This window comes from Bombina bombina, chromosome 1 (assembly GCF_027579735.1).
Source record: "Bombina bombina isolate aBomBom1 chromosome 1, aBomBom1.pri, whole genome shotgun sequence".
Classification (NCBI taxonomy): domain Eukaryota; kingdom Metazoa; phylum Chordata; class Amphibia; order Anura; family Bombinatoridae; genus Bombina; species Bombina bombina.
Genome location: NC_069499.1, coordinates 1,108,905,685 through 1,108,930,556, shown reverse-complemented (window position 1 = coordinate 1,108,930,556; position 24,872 = coordinate 1,108,905,685). Strand labels below are relative to the sequence as shown.

At 40.4% G+C, this 24,872-nt stretch overlaps 1 protein-coding gene across 1 annotated transcript in view; it reads left to right on the top strand.

Annotated features, from left to right (window-relative positions):
- The window catches only part of TBKBP1 (TBK1 binding protein 1), a 694,444-nt gene that overhangs the window by 608,846 nt on the left and 60,726 nt on the right, over positions 1–24,872 (top strand). Inside the window, exon 7 of the mRNA XM_053697656.1 lies at positions 21,257–21,366. Within this exon, the coding sequence (XP_053553631.1) occupies positions 21,257–21,366 (110 nt within the window). The remainder of the gene's footprint in view (positions 1–21,256; positions 21,367–24,872) is intronic.

Below are 24,872 nucleotides of genomic sequence, written 5' to 3'. Positions count from 1 at the left end.
AAGTGTTTAAAATATAAAAAAAACATTAGAAAATTAAAAAAAAAATGAAATCAGAGTGCATGTGTATAGGCACCGAAAAATAATAATAATGATAGACAAAGCAAAATGAAGGAAACAGCTCGAGTTTCTTTTGTACAAATATACAAAATTAAAATCAGATAGACATATGATACATATGAATTAGTTATTCCTAGCAAGAATACATAAAATATAATTTAGAACATTTGATATGTTCTTGTAAATAACGTCTTATTTGACAATTCTAGAATACAATAAAAGCATATTTAATGCATATTTCTGTTTAAAATGTAATATTGCAATATGACTTGAAATTTTATAATTAATGATAGGATCGACCACTGTAAGTTTGACAATAGATTGATCCAATTAACAATTTAAAGGATATGTGACCCTCGGTATAGTGGTAGTCAATATTGTATCACTAAGGTCTATACTGGTGTTCTTAAAAGTTTGATGAATAAGGTATTTTTAATGTGAGACACAAGTAATTGTGACAGGATTCAGAAAACTGTATGGGGTATACTTTAAATTAGCCCATAAAGAATTAGTAACACTAGAGGTGATAGATAAGATTACAAACACTCAATATAATTGTCAATCTTAGAAAAATCCACTTACATTCGACTAGGAGTAGTTTTTTTCAGGACTTTACATACATCATCTTTTTACCATTTAATTTGTAATAAATGTTCTCTTATCCGATCTTTCAATTTTCTCGTAGTTTGGCCTACATATTGAACTCCGCAACCACAGTCAATCAAATAAATTATTCCTTCATCTGTGCATCTTATTAATTAGTTAACCTTAAATTTATCATTTGTTACATGTGATTTAAAGGTATCTGTAGTTATACCATGTTTGCACGCCTTGCAATTGTGGCATGGAAAGAAGCCTTTGAGTGTGTTACCTCTTACATCTTTGGTTACTTCTGTTGATGGTTTCTTTAGAGCACTTGGAGCCAGAATAGTTTTTAGATTTCTTGTTTTTCTATGTATGAAATGTGGTTCTAGGGCTTAGTTGTTCTCCAATAATGTTATCTTCTTTTAAGATGTTCCAGTGTTTCCGAATTATTTTTTCTATCAGATGTTTGTTATCATTATATTCAGAAATAAAGGGAACATCTAAGAGATCTTTAGTAAACCCTTTGTCTTTTTTACATTTGTATGTGAGCATATTTGTTCTGTCCATCGCATTCACTTCTCTAATAGTTTCCTCAATTGAGGACTCATTATACCCTCTGTCTAAGAACCTCTCTTTAAGAATGAGTGATTGTTCCAGCCATTGTGCATCACTTGAACAATTTTTTCTCACCCTCATCATCTGTCCTTTAGGGATGTTTCTTCTGTTATGTGTGATCAGTCCACGGGTCATCATTACTTCTGGGATATAACTCCTCCCCAACAGGAAATGCAAGAGGATTCACCCAGCAGAGCTGCATATAGCTCCTCCCCTCTACGTCAGTCCCAGTCATTCTCTTGCACCCAACGACTAGATAGGATGTGTGAGAGGACTATGGTGATTATACTTAGTTTTTATGACTTCAATCAAAAGTTTGTTATTTTAAAATAGCACCGGAGCGTGTTATTACTTCTCTGGCAGAGTTTGAGGAAGAATCTGACAGAGATTTTTTACTATGATTTTAACCGGAGTCGTTAAGATCATATTGCTGTTCTCGACCATCTGAGGGAGGTAAAGGCTTCAGATCAGGGGACAGCGGGCAGATGAATCTGCATTGAGGTATGTGGCAGTTTTTATTTTCTGAATGGAATTGATGAGAAAAACCTGCCATACCGTTAAAATGACATGTATGTATACACTTCAGTATTCTGGGGATGGTATTTCACCGGAACTACTGTGTTAAAGGTCACTAATCCTTTTAATAACTATTCTCATGTTAAACGTTTTTGCTGGAATGTAGAATCGTTTACATTGCTGAGGTACTGTGTGAATAAATATTTGGGCATTATTTTCCACTTGGCAGTTTTTTGCTTTAATTGTGACAGTTTCGTTTCTCTTCACTGCTGTGTGGGAGAGGGAGGGGCCGTTTTTGGCGCTCTTTGCTACGCATCAAAAAATTCCAGTCAGCTACTTTTATATTTCCTGCATGATCCGGTTCATCTCTGACAGATCTCAGGGGTCTTCAAACTTCTTTGAAGGGAGGTAAATTCTCTCAGCAGAGCTGTGAGAATTCTTATAGTGACTGTGTATAAAAAACGTTGTTTTGTTTTCTTATGTACAAATTTAATTAGTGTTGTTTTTTACTAATGGGAACAAACCTTTGCTAAAAGTTGTGTTGTTTTAAAGTTTGATGCAATAACTGTTTTTCAGTTCATTATTTCAACTGTCATTTAATCGTTAGTACCTCTTTGAGGCACAGTGCGTTTTTTTGCTAAAAAAGATTATAACCAAGTTGTAAGTTTTTTTGCTAGTGTGTTAAACATGTCTGACTCAGAGGAAGATATCTGTGTCATTTGTTCCAATGCCAAGGTGGAGCCCAATAGAAATTTATGTACTAACTGTATTGATGCTACTTTAAATAAAAGTCAATCTGTACAATGTGAACAAATTTCACCAAACAGCGAGGGGAGAGTTATGCCGACTAACTCGCCTCACGCGACAGTACCTGCATCTCCCGCCCGGGAGGTGCGTGATATTTTGGCGCCTAGTACATCTGGGCGGCCATTACAGATAACATTACAAGATATGGCTACTGTTATGACTGAAGTTTTGTCTAAATTACCTGAACTAAGAGGCAAGCGTGATCACTCTGGGGTGAGAACAGAGTGCGCTGACAATGCTAGGGCCATGTCTGATACTGCGTCACAGCTCGCAGAGCATGAGGACGGAGAGCTTCATTCTGTGGGTGACGGTTCTGATCCAAACAGATTGGACTCAGATATTTCAAATTTTAAATTTAAATTGGAGAACCTCCGTGTACTACTAGGGGAGGTCTTAGCAGCTCTCAACGATTGTAACACTGTTGCAATACCAGAGAAACTGTGTAGGTTGGATAAATACTTTGCGGTACCGGCGAGTACTGACGTTTTTCCTATACCTAAGAGACTAACTGAAATTGTTACTAAGGAGTGGGATAGACCCGGTGTGCCGTTCTCACCCCCTCCAATATTTAGAAAGATGTTTCCAATAGACGCCACCACTCGGGACTTATGGCAAACGGTCCCCAAGGTGGAGGGAGCAGTTTCTACTTTAGCTAAGCGTACCACTATCCCGGTGGAGGATAGCTGTGCTTTCTCAGATCCAATGGATAAAAAATTAGAGGGTTACCTTAAGAAAATGTTTGTTCAACAAGGTTTTATATTACAACCCCTTGCATGTATCGCGCCGATTACGGCTGCGGCAGCTTTTTGGATTGAGTCGCTTGAAGAGAACCTTAGTTCCTCTACGCTAGACGACATTACGGACAGGCTTAGAGTCCTTAAACTAGCTAATTCTTTCATTTCGGAGGCCGTAGTACATTTAACCAAACTTACGGCTAAGAACTCAGGATTCGCCATACAGGCACGCAGGGCACTGTGGCTAAAATCCTGGTCAGCTGATGTTACTTCTAAGTCCAAATTACTTAATATACCTTTCAAGGGGCAGTCCTTATTCGGGCCCGGTTTGAAAGAAATTATCGCTGACATTACGGGAGGTAAGGGCCACGCCCTACCTCAAGACAAGGCCAAAGCTAAGGCTAGACAGTCTAATTTTCGTCCCTTTCGGAATTTCAAAACAGGAGCAGCATCAACCTCCACTGCACCAAAACAGGAAGGAGCTGTTGCTCGTTACAGGCAAGGCTGGAAGCCTAACCAGTCCTGGAACAAAAGCAAGCAGGCCAGGAAACCTGCTGCTGCCCCAAAGACAGCATGAACCGAGAGCCCCCGATCCGGGACCGGATCTAGTAGGGGGCAGACTCTCTCTCTTCGCCCAGGCCTGGGCAAGAGATGTTCAGGATCCCTGGGCACTAGAGATCATATCTCAGGGATACCTTCTAGACTTCAAATTATCTCCCCCAAGAGGGAGATTTCATCTGTCAAGGTTGTCAACAAACCAGATAAAGAAAGAAGCTTTTCTACGCTGCGTACAAGATCTGTTAACAATGGGAGTGATCCATCCGGTTCCGTGGTCGGAACAAGGACAAGGGTTCTACTCAAACCTGTTTGTGGTTCCCAAAAAAGAGGGAACTTTCAGGCCAATCTTAGATTTAAAGACTCTAAACAAATTCCTAAGAGTTCCATCGTTCAAAATGGAAACTATTCGGACAATCTTACCCATGATCCAAGAGGGTCAGTACATGACCACAGTGGATTTAAAGGATGCTTACCTTCACATACCGATCCACAAAGATCATCACCGGTATCTAAGGTTTGCCTTCTTAGACAGGCACTACCAATTTGTAGCTCTTCCATTCGGATTGGCTACGGCTCCAAGAATCTTCACAAAGGTTCTGGGTGCCCTTCTAGCGGTACTAAGACCGCGAGGGATTTCGGTAGCTCCGTACCTAGACGACATTCTAATACAAGCTTCAAGCTTTCAAACTGCCAAGTCTCATACAGAGTTAGTTCTGGCATTTCTAAGGTCGCATGGATGGAAAGTGAACGAAAAGAAGAGTTCTCTCTTTCCTCTCACAAGAGTTCCATTCTTGGGGACTCTTATAGATTCTGTAGAAATGAAGATTTACCTGACAGAAGACAGGTTAACAAAACTTCAAAATGCATGCCGCGTCCTTCATTCCATTCAACACCCGTCAGTAGCTCAATGCATGGAGGTGATCGGCTTAATGGTAGCGGCAATGGACATAGTACCTTTTGCACGCCTACACCTCAGACCGCTGCAATTATGCATGCTAAGTCAGTGGAATGGGGATTACTCAGATTTGTCCCCTACTCTGAATCTGAATCAAGAGACCAGAAATTCTCTTCTATGGTGGCTTCATCGGCCACACCTGTCCAGGGGGATGCCATTCAGCAGGCCAGACTGGACAATTGTAACAACAGACGCCAGCCTACTAGGTTGGGGCGCTGTCTGGAATTCTCTGAAGGCTCAGGGACTATGGAATCAGGAGGAGAGTCTCCTTCCAATAAACATTCTGGAATTGAGAGCAGTTCTCAATGCCCTTCTGGCTTGGCCCCAGTTAATAACTCGGGGGTTCATCAGGTTTCAGTCGGACAACATCACGACTGTAGCTTACATCAACCATCAGGGAGGGACAAGAAGCTCCCTAGCAATGATGGAAGTATCAAAGATAATTCGCTGGGCAGAGTCTCACTCTTGCCACCTGTCAGCAATCCACATCCCGGGAGTGGAGAACTGGGAGGCGGATTTCTTGAGTCGCCAGACTCTTCATCCGGGGGAGTGGGAACTTCATCCGGAGGTCTTTGCCCAAATACTTCGACGTTGGGGCAAACCAGAGATAGATCTCATGGCGTCTCGCCAGAACGCCAAACTTCCTCGCTACGGGTCCAGATCCAGGGATCCGGGAGCAGTTCTGATAGATGCTTTGACAGCACCTTGGAACTTCAGGATGGCTTATGTGTTTCCACCCTTCCCGCTGCTTCCTCGATTGATTGCCAAAATCAAACAGGAGAGAGCATCAGTAATTCTAATAGCACCTGCTTGGCCACGCAGGACTTGGTATGCAGATCTAGTGGACATGTCATCCTGTCCGCCTTGGTCTCTACCTCTAAGACAGGACCTTCTGATACAGGGTCCATTCAAACATCAAAATCTAACTTCTCTGAAGCTGACTGCTTGGAAATTGAACGCTTGATTTTATCAAAACGTGGTTTTTCTGAGTCGGTTATTGATACCCTGATTCAGGCTAGGAAGCCTGTTACCAGAAGGATTTACCATAAAATATGGCGGAAATACCTATACTGGTGCGAATCCAAAGGTTACTCCTGGAGTAAGGTTAGGATCGCTAGGATATTGTCTTTTCTACAAGAAGGTTTAGAAAAGGGTTTATCAGCTAGTTCATTAAAGGGACAGATTTCAGCTCTGTCCATCTTGTTACACAGACGTCTGTCAGAAAATCCAGACGTCCAGTCCTTTTGTCAGGCTTTAGCTAGGATCAAGCCTGTGTTTAAAGCTGTTGCTCCACCATGGAGTTTAAACTTAGTTCTTAACGTTTTACAGGGTGTTCCGTTTGAACCCCTTCATTCCATTGATATAAAAATGTTATCTTGGAAAGTTCTGTTTTTAATGGCTATTTCCTCGGCTCGAAGAGTCTCTGAGTTATCAGCCTTACATTGTGATTCCCCTTATCTGATTTTTCACTCAGACAAGGTAGTTCTGCGTACTAAACCTGGGTTCTTACCTAAGGTAGTCACTAACAGGAACATCAATCAAGAGATTGTTGTCCCATCCTTGTGTCCAAATCCTTCTTCAAAGAAGGAACGTCTTTTACACAATCTGGATGTAGTTCGTGCCCTCAAGTTCTACTTGCAGGCAACTAAAGATTTTCGCCAAACTTCTTCCTTGTTTGTCGTTTACTCTGGACAGAGGAGAGGTCAAAAAGCTTCTGCTACCTCTCTCTCTTTTTGGCTTCGTAGCATAATACGTTTAGCCTATGAGACTGCTGGACAGCAGCCTCCTGAAAGAATTACAGCTCACTCCACTAGAGCTGTGGCTTCCACTTGGGCCTTTAAGAATGAGGCCTCTGTTGAACAGATTTGCAAGGCTGCAACTTGGTCTTCGCTTCATACTTTTTCCAAATTTTACAAATTTGACACTTTTGCTTCTTCGGAGGCTATTTTTGGGAGAAAGGTTCTTCAGGCAGTGGTTCCTTCTGTATAATGAGCCTGCCTATCCCTCCCGTCATCCGTGTACTTTTGCTTTGGTATTGGTATCCCAGAAGTAATGATGACCCGTGGACTGATCACACATAACAGAAGAAAACATAATTTATGCTTACCTGATAAATTCCTTTCTTCTGTTGTGTGATCAGTCCACGGCCCGCCCTGTTTTAAGGCAGGTAAATATCTTTTAAATTATACTCCAGTCACCACTTCACCCTTGGTTACTCCTTTCTCGTTGATTCTTGGTCGAATGACTGGGACTGACGTAGAGGGGAGGAGCTATATGCAGCTCTGCTGGGTGAATCCTCTTGCATTTCCTGTTGGGGAGGAGTTATATCCCAGAAGTAATGATGACCCGTGGACTGATCACACAACAGAAGAAAGGAATTTATCAGGTAAGCATAAATTATGTTTTTTTATCCAATTAGTATGGTGACAGCTGTTGTGATGGATATAATTATTACAGTCAACCTGCTTGAAATATGTTGAGGTATCTATCCCCAAGGCAGAACATACAGTGATCTGAGATGTCATCGCAGAAAATGCTGCATGTCTGCAGAAAGAACAGGACACATGCAGGAACTGTTACTACTTTAACTTTGCAGCGCTGCTCCACATCAGGCAGTTCTATTCAAAAAGAGCTTTGCTCTGGCACCACTGTGTAAGTTTTCCTTAACACAGCGCATCCACAGCAAAGTGCGGTTTGAAGTTAAAAGTCAAATATGCAGTATTGACTGGCTCTGCAGTGTTTACTGGCTCAAAAGTTCTGCCTCTGGGGTATCTATTGTTCTTGTGTGGTGTTGATATTGAGGTCAAAGAAGTGATTGTTATCGTAACTGTATTCATATGTGAATTTAAGATTATTTGTGTTATTGTTCATAATGTTTAGGGTATGTTTAAGCTCATCAATGTCCCACTTCCATATCATAAATATATTGTCAATGTATCTGCAATAGGGGACCAAGTCCGCACTTGCAGGGCATGAGTCCCAGAAAATGGACTCCCATTTGCCCATATAAAGGTTGGCATAACTGGGTGCGACCTTGGTCCCCATCACTGTACCACAAAGTGGTTTGTAGAATTTTCCTTCAAAGTTAAAATAAATATGCTTAAGGATGTAGTCTATCCCATCCATAACAAAGTTTTGGCATATCTAAGTCTTTGTTTAGGAAAAATTTTACAGTTTCTAGACCATCTGTGTGTGGTATACATGTATAAAGGGAGGTCACATCGCAATTGATCCATATATAGTGATTCTTTCGTGTAGTATTATTCAGAATGTTTAGGTCCTCAGTGGAATCTCTGAGATACAAAGGTAGTTTTGTGACATGTAGTAGTTTTGTGATATTTTTTTAAGTGTTTGTCGATGTATTCCGATAAATTGCTAGTGACTGACCCTGTACCAGAAATGATCAGTCTTCCAGGTGGTTGTATTAGTCATTCATGTATTTTAGGTAAATAATAAAATATCGGGATTTTTGGATAGATAACAATTAGATACTGTCACGACGTGCCATTGCTAGGGGCACAGTGTCCTCTCCATGCTCGTTGCCTAGGACTGTATCGGCTCAGTGTGCGTGCGGCGCTGACGTCATCGTCGCACGCTCCTAATGCCGGTCTCTTGGCGCCTTGCCAAGGGTATTTAAACAGGCAGCAAGCAACCTATCACTGCCCAAGTATAGGTGCTACTTCGTGTACCCCTGGCAGTGACAGATCTTTGCTGGACTGTTACCTGTTACTGAACCCTGCCTGTCTCACTACGCTAACTGGTTAACCCCTTATCTGCTGGACTGATACCTGTTACTGAACCCTGCCTGTCTCACTACGCTAACTGGTTAACCCCTAACTTGCTGGACTGATACTTGTTACTAAACCTTGCCTGTCTTACTACGCTACCTGGTTAACCCCTAATCTGCTGGACTGATACTTTGTTGCCGAATCCTTGCCTGTCTTACTATGCTACCTGGTTAACCCCTGAATTGCTGGTCTGCTTTTCTGTTGCTGTATCCTGTCTGCCTATTTGCCTTGTGCTGTCCTGCCTGTGGTGAGTGCCGCTCTTCTCGTTTTCATGATATTCTCTGCTCTGGGATATTCCCTATCTTTCCGACTCGACGCCGGGATAACAAGACTACTGGCCGAGTTCAGTCTGATAGAGGAGTATCCCACGAGCCTCACATTATACTTGGGCCATGGAACCGGATGAGGTGGCACGAGCTGTTTATCTCCAAGGACAGATGTTGGGAACCCATACTACACAATTGCAGAATATGGATTCTAAGCTTTAGGCTATCGCCGCTCAACTCTCCTTACTGGTCACTTCGAGGAGTACCACTCCTGTTGTTACACCGCCAGTCCCTGCTCCTAGTACCGTGGCTTTTCCCTCTGCTTCTGGAAGCATACCCCGGATACCTTTGCCTGACAAGTTTGAAGGTACTACGGATTGCAGGGGTTTCCTTAACCAATGCAGGCTGCACTTCCATAATGATCCCCACACCTTTCAGTCTCCCCAGTCAAGGGTCACCTTTATCATTTCCTTGCTGAAAGACAAGGCCCTAGCCTGGGTCTCTCCTCTTCTAGAACAGGACGCTTCACTCCTGCATGATGCTGATGAGTTCATCTCTGCTTTTTCTGCTGTGTTTGGGACTTCTGGCCGTACCTCTGCTGCAGAATATTCCCTCCTGGATCTTCACCAGGGCAACAGACCCGTGGCTCAGTTTGCCGTGGAGTTCTGCACCTTGGCACTTGAAAACACTTGGGATGGCAGTGCTCTCAAGGCAGCCTTCAGGAGGGGTCTGCATGAACGTATCAAAGATGAACTCACCTATCAGGATATTCCTTCTTCTTTGGAGGACTTTATAGCACTTTGTATCAGCCTGGACTCTCAGTTTCAGGAGAGACAAGCGGAGAGAGACCGAACTAGAAGGGTCCTCCCTTCTCGTCCCCCTGTTCGTCCTCTACCCCTTCTGCAGCTCCTGTTACCTCAGTGGAGGAATCCATGGACCTCTACTCCTTCAAACCTTCATAGTCCGAGAGACAGAGAAGGAGGAGACTGAGACTCCCCCCTTGGTTCAGGTTTGATCCATTTTGAGTCAGCACCCTGACCCTGACCGTCGGTGTTCTTCATTCCGAACAGCTCCAGTTTGAGTTCATTCATTCCCCAGCTCAGCCTGTCCTCCTTGGCCTCCCTTGGCTTTGCTTACACAATCCACAGTTCGACTGGGCTGAGGGACAACTGGCTTCTTGGGGTGCCTCCTGTTTCCACTCCTGCCTTGCTAAAGTCACTCCCCTGCTCTACGTTCCCATTGCCAGCATCCTGACTCCCTCCATCCTTCCTTTGGTATATGCAGACTTTGCTGATGTGTTTGAGAAAAAAGCAGCCGATGTGCTACCACCCCACCGTCCCTATGACTGCAAGATTGACCTCCTTCCCGGAGCCGCACTTCCTAAAGGCAGGACGTATCCATTCTCCAAGGCTGAAACCAAATCCATGGAGGAGTACATCCAAGAGAACCTAGCTAAAGGTTTAATTCACCCTTCTTCCTCTCCTGCTGGGGCTGGCTTCTTTTTTGTTGGTAAGAAGGATGGTGGACTCAGACCCTGCATAGACTACAGGGCCTTGAACAACATAACCATCAAGAATCACTATCCCATACCACTGATCACCAAATTGTATGACTCACTCCAGAATGCTCGCTTCTTCACTAAATTGAACTTACGTGGGGCATACAATTTAATTCACATCTCTCAAGGCCACGAATGGAAGACTGCATTCAACACAAGATCTGGGCATTACGAATACCTTGTAATGCCCTTTGGGCTGTGTAATGCCCCTGCAGTCTTCCAGGCGTTTGTCAACGACGTCTATCGTGACCTCCTCAATCGCACTGTCATCGTCTACTTGGATGATATCCTTGTTTTCTCTTCCACTTTAGAGGAGCATCACAGGCACGTGAGACAGGTGCTTCTTTGTCTCAGGGTTAACTCATTGGTAGCGAAGCTAGAAAAGTGTGAGTTTGATCAAGTCCGTATCCAATTCCTTGGATATGTCATCTCGAAGGAGGGTTTTGCCATGGATCCTGCTAAACTCACCGTTGTACTAGAATGGCCTCAACCTTCCTCCTTAAAGGAATTACAGAGGTTCTTGGGGTTCTCCAATTATTACCGCAAGTTCAAAAAGAGAACTCCATTGCCTTCAGACAGTACAAAACCCAGCAGCCAGACTATTGACCAATCAAACTCGCTCCTGCCACATAACACCTGTTCTCCACTCCCTGCATTGGCTTCCAATTAAATGGCGAACATATTTTAAAATTGGCCTGTTGACCTTCAAAGCCTTAAACAACCAAGGCCCACAGTACCTGAAAGAGCTCCTGACACCCTACATCCTATCCCGTTCACTTAGGTCAGCCAACACATCCCTCCTCTCAGTGCCAAGAATAAGGACAAACTCAGGCTCCAGAGCATTCGGCCACGCTGCCCCTACTTTCTGGAACCCTTTACCGTGCGCAATCAGAGAGGCACCGTCCTTACAGACTTTTAAAAAAGCTAAAGACCCATCTCTTCCATCAGGCATTCAGTTCGCTTATCTGACCTTCAGAAACTCCTAACTTTTATGTCTTATGTTGGTATATTTGTAAAGTGCTTTGAGTCTCACAGGGAGAAAAGCGCTATATAAATCGCAAATTATTATTATTATTATTATTATATTATAAAGAACTTTTCTCAAACAGTCGCTCCTCTCACTGAATTGACTAGACGGAATAAGGACTGCAAACATTGGCCTCCTGAGGCCATAAATGCCTTTTCTTCTCTGAAAAAGGCTTTCTGTTCTGCTCCTGTCCTCCGCCATCCTGATCCTGACCTACAGTTCACTTTAGAGGTTGATGCCTCCGAGGTAGGGGCTGGAGAAGTTCTTACCCAAAGAGACCCTCTGACTTCTAAATCACACCCTGTAGCCTTTTTTCTAAACGTTTCACTCCTGCTGAGAGGAACTACGATGTGGGAAATCGTGAACTCTTAGCCATTAAAATGGCCTTAACCGAATGGCGTCACTGGTTGAGGGCACCGCCCTCACCGACCATAAGAATCTGACTTACCTAGAAACTGCTCATCGACTCAACCCTCGTCAGTCCAGGTGGGCCTTGTTCTTTTCCCGTTTTCACTTTGTGGTTTCCTACCTTCCTGGGACCAAGAACAAGAAGGCAGGCGCCCTTTCCCGTCAGTTCTCTCACTCAAGTGATTCCTCCGAAGCTCCTATTGAACACATCATACCCCCCTCCTGCGTGATTGCTTAACTCAATACCACTCTTCTGCAAAGATTGCAACGTGCTCAGTCTAGTAAACCTCCTGGTGCCCCCATGGCCCCTGATATCCTCTTTGTACCTCGGAACCACCTTATCCTGTGCTAGCCTGGACTCATGATAGCAAACTCTCTGGACTTCCTGGTTCGACTAGAACCTTTAGGCATCTTCGCCAGCATGTTTGGTGGCCTACTATGAAGTCTGACGCTCAGGACTACGTGAAAGCCTGCACAATTTGTGCTGCCAACAAGACTCCCCGATCCTTGCCTTCTGGCTTGCTCCAACCATTGTCCATTCCCAAACGACCCTGGACACACAACAATGGACTTCATTGTGGATCTTCCCTCTTCCGACCACCATACAGTTATCTGGGTTATGGTGGATCGCTTTTCCAGACTAGCTCACTTCGTACCCCTAACCAAACTGCCTTCTGCTCAGGAATTGGCTTCCCTTTTTCTCTTGCATGTGGTACGACTTCATGGCATTCCTGTAAATATTGTCTCCGACAGGGGTCCACAGTTCATCTCTGCCTTCTGGAGAGCCTTTTGTAAGTTGGTTAAAACCATCATTTCCTTGTCGTCTGGCTACCATCCTCAGACTAATGGACTAACTGAGAGAGCAAACCAGGATCTTGAAGCCTACCTTAGAGCCTTTGTCAACACTCTCCATACCAACTGGTCTGGTTTTCTACAGCTGAATTGGCAAGAATCACTCATTGGCACTCGTCTCTTCGATGCTCTCCGTTTTCAAGCTGCAGCAGGCTATCAACCTCGTATATTCCCTTTTTCAGTTCGGGGTTCCTGCCGCAGACCGTCACATTACTGATCTCACCACTCATTGGCAACGTATTCGCTTTCAGCTGCATTCAGCTGTCTTTAGATGTAAGAAGTTTGCAGACCGCCATAGGGCTTCTGTACGTGCCATTCAAGTGGGTGATCAGGTTTGGGTCTCCACTCGACATATCCGCCTACGTCAACCCTGTCACAAATTGGGGCCTAGGTTTATTGGTCCTTACAAGGTCCTGAAAAGACTGTATCCTGTTGCCTACAAAGTGGCCTTGCCGAGAACCCTACGCATACATCCAGTCTTCCACATCTCAATACTCAAACCATACATCAAGAATAGATAATCCCAGCCTCAAACTCCTCCTCCTCTGCTCCTGGTCCGTGGTAACCCCGAATATGAAGTGGCTAAGATCCTGGACTCCAGATACAGGCACAGACAACTGCAGTATCTGATACATTGGAAGGGCTACTCTGTGGCAGGCCGTTCCTGGGTCCCTGCCCGTGATTTGCATGCTCTATCTCTGGTCTCCAAATACCATGCTGCTCACCCTTTAAAGCCGGCTCTAGTTCCTGGAGGGAACCCTTGAGGAGGGGTCTATGTTACGCTGCTCCGTTGCTAGGGGCGCGGCGTCCTCTCCATGCTCGTTGCATAGGGCTGTGTCGGCTCAGTGTAGATGCGGCGCTGACGTCATCGCTGCACGCTCCTGATGCCGGCCGGTCTCTTGGCGCCTTGCCAAGGGTATTCAAACAGGCAGCAAGCGACCTGTCACTGCCCAAGTATAGGTGCTACTTCGTGTACCCCTGGGAGTGACAGATCATTTGCTGGACTGTTACCTGTTACTAAACCCTGCATGTTTCACTACGCTAACTGGTTAACCCCTTATCTGCTGGACTGATACTTTGTTGCCGAATTCTTGCCTGTCTTACTATGCTATCTGGTTAACCCCTGAATTGCTGGTCTGCTTTTCTGTTGCTGTATCCTGTCTGCCTATTTGCCTTGTGCTGTCCTGCCTGTGGTGGGTGCCGCTCTCCTTGTTTTCCTGATATTCTCTGCTCTGGGATATTCCCTATCTTTCCGACTCGACGCCGGGATAACAAGACTACTGGCCGAGTTCGGGCTGATAGAGGAGTATCCCTCGAGCCTCACAGATACCTAGATTCTGTAAGGATACCTATATATTTTCTTTCCAGAAGTAGTTGCTCAAGATCTTGTTTAAAGGCTTGTGTTGGGTCATTCCTTAGAATTTTGTACGTTTTATGTTCATTCAAAACTCTAGTTGACTCTCTCACATAGTCTTCGCTATTAAGAATCACTAAACCTTTGTCGGCAGGCTTTATGATTAGATTCTTATCAGTTTCTAATCTCTTTATGATTTCAGATTGTTTTTTAGATAGATTGTATTTTGGCTTATTGTTTGAACTCAATTTTTTGATGTCATTACAAACCAATCTTTCAAAAGTTTCTATGGATGGGCCTTTGTGACCAGTGGGAAGAAAACATACAGCTAGGTTACGAGTTTTGCGTTATGAGTGAAAAAGCATCATTATGTATCAAAACAATGCTTTTTCCCTAACGCCGCTATTATAAGTCTTGTCAGAATAGGTGTACCGCACACCTTTTTGGCCGTCACACAACGTCAGTACCGCACTTTTAAAAAAATCCTTTTTCAATGGGACTACCATAGCGCCGGTATTATGAGTTTTGCTGTGAGGCCAAAAAGTGAGCGGTACAGCCTAAAATTACAAGATCTGTACCCCCATCTAAAGTCAGCAGTTATGTAGCATAAAACTCATAACTAAACTGTTAAAAAGTACACTAACACCCATAAACTACCTATTAACCCCTAAACCGAGGCCCTACCGCATCGCAAACACTAATCTTCTGCTCCGGACATCGCTGCCACTTAAAAAATGTGTTAACCCGTATTCCGCCGCTCCCCAACATCGTTGCCACTATAATAAACCTATTAACCCCATAAACCGCCGCCCTCCCACATCGCAAACACTATTTAAAGATTATTAACCCCTAATCTGCCGTCCGCCCACACCGCCACAATAATAAACCTATTAACCACTAAACCGCAAACAAAATATACTAAATTAAACTATTAACCCCTAAACCTCTGGCCTCAAACATCACTACATAAATATATTAACCCCTAACCCTAACATAAGCCTAAGTCTAACCCTAACACCCCCTAACTTAAATATAATTAAAATAAATCTAAATTAAACGTACAATTATTACCCAAATAATTCCTATTTAAAACTAAATACTTAGCTATAAAATAAAACCTAAGCTAGCTACAAAATAAATAAGCTACATTGTTGCTAGCTTAGGTTTTATTTTTATTTCACAGGTAAGTTTGTATTTATTTTAACTAGGTAGACTAGTTAGTAAATAGTTATTAACTATTTAATAACTACCTAGCTAAAATAAATACAAATTTACCTGTAAAATAAAACGTAACCTGCCTTACACTAAAACCTAACATTGCAATAAATTAAATTAATACAATACAATTATCTACATTACAAAAAAATAAGCACTAAATTACACACAATAAAAAACAAAATTATCAAATATAAAAACAAATTACTCCTAATCTAATAGCACTATCAAAATAAAAAAGCCCCCCAAAATAAAAAAACCTAGCCTACACTAAACTTTCAATGGCCCTAAGCTAACCATTGCCCTGAAAAGGGCATTTGGATGGACATTGCCCTTAAAAGGGCATATAGCTCTTTTACATTGCCCAAACCCTAAGCTAAAAATAAAACCCACCCAATAAACCCTTTAAAAAAACCTAACACTAATCCCAGATGATCCACTTACAGTTTTCAAAGACCAGACATCCATCCTCATCCAGGCGGCAGAAGTCTTCATCCAAGCGGGCAGAAGTCTTCATCCAGACGGCATCTTCTATCTTCATCCATCCGGCGCGGAGCTGGTCCATCTTCAAGACATCTGGAGCGGCGCATCCTCTTCTTCTGATAGTCACTGAAGAATAAAGTTTCCCTTTAAGTGGCGTCATCCAAGATGGCATCCCTTACATTCCGCTTGGCTGATAGAATTCTATCAGCCAATAGGAATAAAGGGGAAAAATCCTATTGGCTGTTGCAATCAACCAATAGGATTGAGCTTGCATTCTATTGGCTGATTGGAATAGCCAATAGAATGCGAGCTCAATAATATTGACTGATTGCAACAGCCAATAGGATTTTTCCCCTTTAATTCCTACTGGCTGATAGAATTATATTTGCCAATCAGAATGTAAGGGACGCCATCTTGGATGACGTCATTTAAAGGGAAACTTCATTCTTCAGCGACTATCGGAAGAAGAGGATGCTCCGCACTGGATGTCTTGAAGATGGCCCCACTCCGCGCCGGATGGATTAAGATAGGAGATGCTGTCTGGATGAAGCCTTCTGCCCGCTTGGATGAGGACTTCTGCCTCCTGGATGAGGATGGATGTCCGGTCTTCGAAAACTGTAAGTGGATCGTCGGGGGTTAGTGTTAGGTTTTTCTAAGGGTTTATTGGGTGGATTTTATTTTTAGCTTAGGGTTTGGGCAATGTAAAAGAGCTAAATGCCCTTTTAAGGGCAATGCCCATCCAAATGCCATTTTCAGGGCAATAGTTATCTTAGGTTTATTTAGCTAGAATTTTATTTCGGGGGTTTGGTTGTTTGGGTGGTGGGTTTTACTGTTGGGGTGTTTGTATTTTTTTTTATAGGTAAAAGAGCTGATTTCTTTTGGGCAATGCCCCGCAAAAGGCCCTTTTAAGGGCCATTGATAGCTTAGTGTAGGCTAGTTTTTTTTTATTTTGGGGGGGCTTTTTTTTTTCATAGGGCTATTAGATTAGGTGTAATTTATTTTTATTTTTGATAATTTCATTTTTTATTTTGTGTGATTTAGTGTTTATTTCTTTGTAATTTAGATAATTGTCTTTTATTAATTTATTTTATTATAATGTTAGGTTTTATTGTAAGGTAGGTTAGGTTTTATTTTACAGGTAACTTTGTATTTATTTTAGCTAGGTAGTTAGTAAATAGTTAATAACTATTTACTAACTAGTCTACCTAGTTAAAATAAATACAAACTTATCTGTGAAATAAAAATAAAACCTAAGATAGCTACAATGTAACTATTATTTGTTTTGTAGCTAGCTTAGGTTTTTTTTTACAGGTAAGTATTTAGTTTTAAATAGGAATTATTTAGGTAATAATTGTAAGTTAAATTTAGATTTATTTTAATTTAAATTTAATTTAGGGGGGGTTAGGGTTACGTTAGGGTTAGGTTTAGGGGTTAATATATTTATTTAGTGTTAGTGATGTGGGAGGCCAGAGGTTTAGGGGTTAATAACTAGTATAGTGGTGGCGACATTGGGGACAGCAGATTAGGGGTTATTAACTGTAATGTAGGTGGCGGCCATATTGGGAGCGGCAGATTAGGGGTTTATAGTTTTATTTAGGTGGCGGTGATGTTAGGGGCTGAAGATTAGGGGGTAATAACTGTAATGTAGGTGGTGGCGACGTTAGGGGCAGAAGATTAGGGGTGTTTAGACTTGGTTTTTATGTTAGGGTGTTAGGTTTGTACCTTACTTTTTCTTTCCCATAGACATCAATGGGGCTGCGTTATGGAGCTTTTTTTTCCGCAATCACAGGTATTAGGCTTTTTTTTGCTGATTCTCCCCATTGATGCCTATGAGGATATCGTGCACGAGCATGTCAAAGCACCGCTTGTATTGGGTGAGGTATGGAGCTCAACGCCACCATATCACTCACGCAAGCCGGGTTTTTAAAAACTTGTAATAGCAGCGCTATAGGGAGGTGAATTAACAACGCTTTTGTGGCGCTCGTTAATTTCCCTATATCGCTGAAAACTCGTAATCTAGCTGATAGACTTCGGTTTTAAGTCTGTATGCACAAATATGTCATTACGTTTTGGTAGTGTTCTTATTTGTGGGTTTTTAAGAGGGGATCTAAGAAAGTACCTCTTAAGTGTGAGTTTTCTCACTAGTTCTTTGGCACTTATATATGTTTTGAATTTGTCAAGTTTTGAAGCTGGTGCAAATGACATGCCCAGGCTGAGAACTTCTTGTTCTTTTTCTGTCAGTGTGGTACTACTTAAATCGAATATACCATTATTATTATTTCTGGGATCTTGCTTAGGAACTGGGTTTTTATTATGTTCAAGACACTCAGAGGATACTGATCTCTTATTGGTGAGATGCTTTCTTATTCTTACTCTTCCTCTCCTCCCTCTATGAGCCTTTTTTTCTGGGGTTTCTGTGTATTCCAACATCGCTCCCTTTCTTTTGTTTGAGGCCCTGTTGTGTGCTGTGTTTAGGCCATCCTCTAAAAAAGTGCTCGTCGAGGTTGTGGGGGTGTTAGTTCTGTATGTATGATGATTAATATCTGTCCTGGTATCATGATGTTCTGTGATATTGAGCACCCTGTATCTATTAGATATGTTTTTCTCCAGTTATTATAGTCGTTTCTGTGGTGGTTATAATTGTTTCTATAAATTTCTTGTTGTCTCCAGTTACGATTGTGAGAGTGATTTGGGGATTCAATCTCATATCTTTCTGAATTATTCCAGCTAGGTATTCTGGTCCTAGTATAGTTATATCTATGTTGATGTCTGTAATTAGAGTGATTAGGCTCCTCAGACGTATTGTTGTTTCTAAAACTTGTCTGATTTCCCTTAAATTGTTTGTGTTGATAATATCTGGGGTAAGATGATGGGTAATGGTTTGGTCTCCATGTGGTGGAATGTCTATAGTCTCCTCTTATCCCATCATTATTCCTATTGTATTTAGTATTATCATTGTTGTTCTCCCTCCATTTCACAAACTTATTAATTGGCTTTGATTTGTGAGTTCCAGTATTCCATTTCTCACTCATTTTTTTGGGAACCATGTTCTAGGTGTGGATTGGTTTGCCTTTCATTAGAGATAGTATTACCATTAGTAGTGATTACTGCCAAATCTCTATTTAGTTTTTTTTTTTTTTTTGGAAATTATTCCATCTTTAAGGGCATTCATTTTCTTATATAAATTCTCTTATTTGTCTTAAAATGTTTTAGAATTTTTAATAGTCTCAGACTTATTTTCTTCTAATATAATATCTTTATCAAGTTCTTTTAGAAGATTTTCTCTATATTCAATAATTTATCTCATTAATTTATGAGAAGTTTCTAGTGTCATTTGACTCCATTTATCTAAAAAATATGTTGTGTCTAGAGAAAAAGTACATTCATTTTTACAACTAATCCTTTTGGTATTATATCGAACTCCAGATATTTTTAAGGAAAGAGATTTCGGCACTATATTTAATTTACTTTGTTAGTAATTTATCTAAATTGGAAAAGACAGTATTTATGTCTGTAATGTGATTTTCATCATTATTGTTTATTATTGTTTGGTTTAGGGCAGTGTTGATGTCTATATTCACATCTTTCCTAAAATTACTTAGGGATGGATGGGAATCAGTCATAGTTTTATAGTCCAATTAAAAGATAGATAGGGAAATAATTCCTAAAGATGTATTAATGTTGCTATATAACTACTGATAACTACTGATAGGTATAGGTAAAAATGTGGAAAGGATATAGTATACAGCAGCAAAAAAAAAAAAAAAAAAGATGAATAGCACACAAGCTCACCGGAATAAACCATCACCTAACAAGATTGTTAAAAAGAGACTAAAAAGAATATGTGAGGACTGCCTATAAAGACTTAAGTGTGCAAGAAAATATTAAAAAGAGTTACAATTTAATAAAACAAGTTAACTTAAAAATATACACTGAGTATCCACAAATTAGAGAAAAAATCACAAAGTATCCACTAAAGAAGAGGAATAAAAAAATAATACAATGTAGTGATATCCCAGGGTGTCAACTGACATGTTAGAAATGTGGCACCCTATCACAGTGCTACATTTAAAGTCACTGTGTTCTTCAGAACAACCTACTGCACTGCTAATGTTTTTCTATGGAGATCTAATGGCTATGTGCTGTATTTTATACACCTGTTAGCAATGGGTTTGGCTGAGATCAATAATTATTAGGGGTGTCCACATACTTTTGGAAATATAGTTCATATGCAAGCAATAGTGCAGTAAGAAAATGGCTTGTTTGTCCTTTAATTGTGAAGTCAATATCTGCACTTCAGTTGGTGAGGGGCTGTTATTGGTGCATGAGGTTGGAGATCAGTGCCTCATATATTGAGGTCTGTGCCTCACTTGGAGTGGGGAATCGTCTATTACTTTCTTGTATGGAGCCACTGTTTGTGCTTCTAGTATTACTGATCATTGACTGTATCATAGATGGTATTGGAGAAACTGTTTCACTCCCATTAAAAATGAAATGTTAAAGGGACAGTCTACACCAGAATATTTATTGTTTTAAAAGATAGATAATCCCTTTATTACCCATTCCCTAGTTTTGCATAACCAGCACAGATATATTAATATACTTTTTACCTCTGTGATTATCTTGTATCTAAGCCTCTGCAAACTTCCCCTTATTTCAGTTCTTTTGACAGACTTGCATTTTAGCCAATCAGTGTTGGCTCATTGGAACTCCACGTTCGTGAACACAGTGTTATCTATATGAAACACATGAACTAACACCCTCTAGTGGTGAAAAACTGTCAAAATGCCCTGAGCTAAGAGATGGCTTTCAAGGGCTTAGAAATTAGCATATGAACCTCCTAGATTTAGCTTTCAACTAAGAATACCAAGAGAACAAAACAAAATTGGTGATAGAAGTAAACTGGAAAATTGTTTTAAATTACATGCCCTATCTGAATAATGAAAATTTGTTTTGAACTAGACTGTCCCTTCAACTATTCCACTAAAATGGCTTGTATTTCTGCTATGTTTGAAAGAATCCATATTAAAAGACACAATGGTTTTGAATCAGTAGTAATTTCTAGTGTTTTTATAGAATTCATTTAATTTCCCTTTAAATTAATAACTATGAGCAATATGTATTCATTTATTTTTAACAATTGCAATCCTAGCCCTGGGTGCAGTGTATACTCTACTGTGGATTACAGCAACTCAACCTTTTGTTTTAATAATGGACCGTGACATGAATCCAAGGCCTTTTCACCTAATGATTAAGGGCTTTTGATCTTGAAACGTTGTCTAAGTTCTGTTTCACCTTGACACCTATGGAGAAATAAAGGATTTGATTTCCTGCTGCTGGACTTTTCTGTTACTTTTCACCTAAAGCCAGAGTTGCTGATTATGTAACATTTGAATAAAGAGGCTACAGAGTCACTTTGCTTAGGGATTGACTATATTCTGGTCTCCCTGTAATTACTGTCTTCTTGCCTCTTAACAGGGTGAATCTCGCTCTGGCCTACACTGAACTGACAGAGGAATTGTATCGCCTCCGCGACCTCACTGCTCTACAAAGCCGTATCCTGAGGAATCTGTTGGAAGAGCAGACAGGTATGATATGAATTGGTATATAAATTCATGGCACCCAGACATGATTCAGTACACCCCCCCACACACACACATACATACATACATACATACACACAAACACTTACACACATACATATACACTTACACACTAGGGATGGGCGAATGTTTTGCAACATTTGAAACCTAAAAAAATTTAAACACATTCGTTTGTTCATTTCAAATTTCGAAGGTTTGTACAACATTCTAACATTCGTTTAATTTAAAAGTATTTCTAATCCTTTTTTTAAATGTAATATTTGATTCAGATTTTTCTAATAATTCAATTTGAAATATTCAAATTTATATATTTGTAATAGTATTTCTAATGCTTTCTTTAAATGTAATATTCTAATTATGCAATATTCAAAATAGAAACATTTAAATTTATATATTGGTATCTATTATGTATCAATTTACTAAATTGCCTACCATATGAACTATTGAACTTCTGAATAGTATTTGTTAAATGGAATGTTACATTTGAAATTTTAAATGTGGATATTCGATCTAATTATGAACATTCAAAAATGAAAGCAACATTTGAAAACCGGAAATAACATTTAATTATCGAATTTTAAAGGGATACTAAACCAAATTTTTTTCTTTTATGATTCGGATAGAGCAAGCAATTTTAGCAACTTTCTAATTTTACTCCTATTATTTTTCTTTGTTCTCTTGGTATCTTTATTTGAAAAAGTAGGAATGAAAGTTTACGAGCCGGCCCATTTTTGGTTCGGCAGCACATTCGCCCATTCCTAATACACGCACACACATATATACTCACACACACATATACATGCACACATACACACACACATATACACATACACACACACATAGATACACACATACATACATACATACATAATACACACACACATATACACACACATACATACATAATACACACACATACATACAGTACATAATACACACACATACATACATAATACACACGTACATACAGTACATAATACACATATACACACACACACACACATACATACATAATACACATACACACACATATACACACACATACATACATAATACACACACATACATACAGTACATAATACACACACATACATACATAATACACATGTACATACAGTACATAATACACACACACACACATACATACATAATACACACACATACATACATACATAATACACACATACATACATAATACACACACACATAATACACATACATACATAATACACACACATACATAATACACACACATACATAATACACACACATACATACATAATACACATACACACACACACATATACACACACATACATACATAATACACATACATACACACACTCACATACATACATAATACACACACATACATACATAATACACATACACACACATATACACACACATACATACATACATAATACACACATACATACATAATACACACACACATAATACACATACATACATAATACACACACATACATAATACACATACATACATAATACACACACATACATACATAATACACATACACACACACACATATACACACACATACATACATAATACACATACATACACACACTCACATACATACATAATACACACACATACATACATAATACACATACACACACATATACACACACATACATACATAATACACACACATACATACATAATACACATACACACACACACACATACATACATAATACACACACACAGGGCCGCCATCAGGGGGTAACGGGCGTGACTCCTGTCAGGGGCCCAATGGGCCAGGGAGGCCCCATGAGGCAAGAACAAAAAAAATGTTTTTCCAATTTTGGCAGCCACCAGTGGGTACTACAGCAGAGTGCTAATTGAGCATGGGGAATGTTATTACAAGGAGTAAAGTATTAGCATTTGAGAGGATTTCTGAGTGTGCACTAAACCAATATGCACATTGTGAGACAGACTTGGCACTTTGTTTGTACAGTGTGTGCCTGAGTCCGACGGCAGATCACTTTCATTTGCAGAGGAGGTAGAACTTACTTAGCAAATGTTTTTTATTTCTTTGTGCAATTTCGGATTGTAACTTCAGTGTGGTAGTAGTTGTATGGTAGGGCCAGGGGTCCATAAAAACACATTTTTTAGCAGCAGTGTATTTATGATTATTTGACAATGCTGTAGAAATTCTATATTTAAAACCAAGCAGAAATGTTTCCTCCTCAAAACACAAATGGTAGGTGCCCTTTTGGCAGATATGCATTTTTATATATATAAAATATATATATATATATATATGTATAAATTATATTCCAGTTTACTGTCCCTTTATGCAAGGACTTTCCAGATGCAAGTAGGCATTTTATCTAAGATTTTTACACCTGCATAACATGTTATACTCTCAGACTAAGATTGCTCAGTGTTTGAAATGAGACAGGTTAACTTAAAACTGTTCAGTTTACACTACACACTACAGCTGACTTAATTTTAAGTGGGAACATAATGTACACTATATTTAAAGTGGTGCTCTTGGTTGGGGAAAATGGGGAAAAATCAAACAAACATATGTCAACCTTTTAAAATTACTTTTCTTCATCTAGCCATCTACCCAGATCATTAATGTACAATTTTGAATTCACAGAATTATTTTTGTTTGCACATTTACAAATATGATTCTTTAAAAAGTGATCTCTTAATTTCTGCAATTTTTTTTATCATGCATGTCACACACTGTTGATTTAGGGGATGCACAGTGCATACATGTTTCCTCCTGTGAGTGTTTCTGTGTTTGTCTTTTTGCTTTGGTTTGTGTCTCTATGAGTGTGTATGTATTTTTTTTCTGTGGGTCTCTCTTTGAGGGTTGGTGTGTATGTCTTTGTGCATTTTCTGTGGATGTCTGTGAGGGTGTGTGTATGTATGTCTTTCTGTGTTTTATGTGGTTGTCTCTATGTGTGTGTATGTCTTTGTGTGTTTTCTGTGGGTGTGGGTGTGTGCATATGTCTGAGCTTTTTCTATGGGTGTCTCTGTGAGTGTGTGTGTGTGTGTGTATGTTTGTCTTTGTGTATTTTCTCTGGATGCCTCTGTGAGGGTGGGTGTGTATGTCTGTGTTTTCTGTGGATGTCTCTGTGAGGGTGTGTGTGTATGTATGTATGTGTTTTCTGTGGATGTCTCTGTGAGGGTGTGTGTTTCCTTTGGGTGTCTCAGTGAGGTGTCTTTGGGTGTCTCTGTGTGTGTATGTCTTTGTGTGTTTTCTGTGTGTGTGTGTGTGTCTTTGTGTGTTTTCTGAGGCTGTCTCTCTCGGTGTTTCCTTGGGTGTATGTGCAAGTTTGAGTTTGTTATGTGTTTGTGTCCATTGTCTGTTCCTTTTTAGGACATTTTGACCTTACTACTGATTATTCTCATCTTTCTACAGATTCTACAGAGACCTTTCCGGAAGTCACCAATCTACCATTTAACCTTTAAATTATTGTTTAGGCAGTTCAGGGCCCTTCCTTTC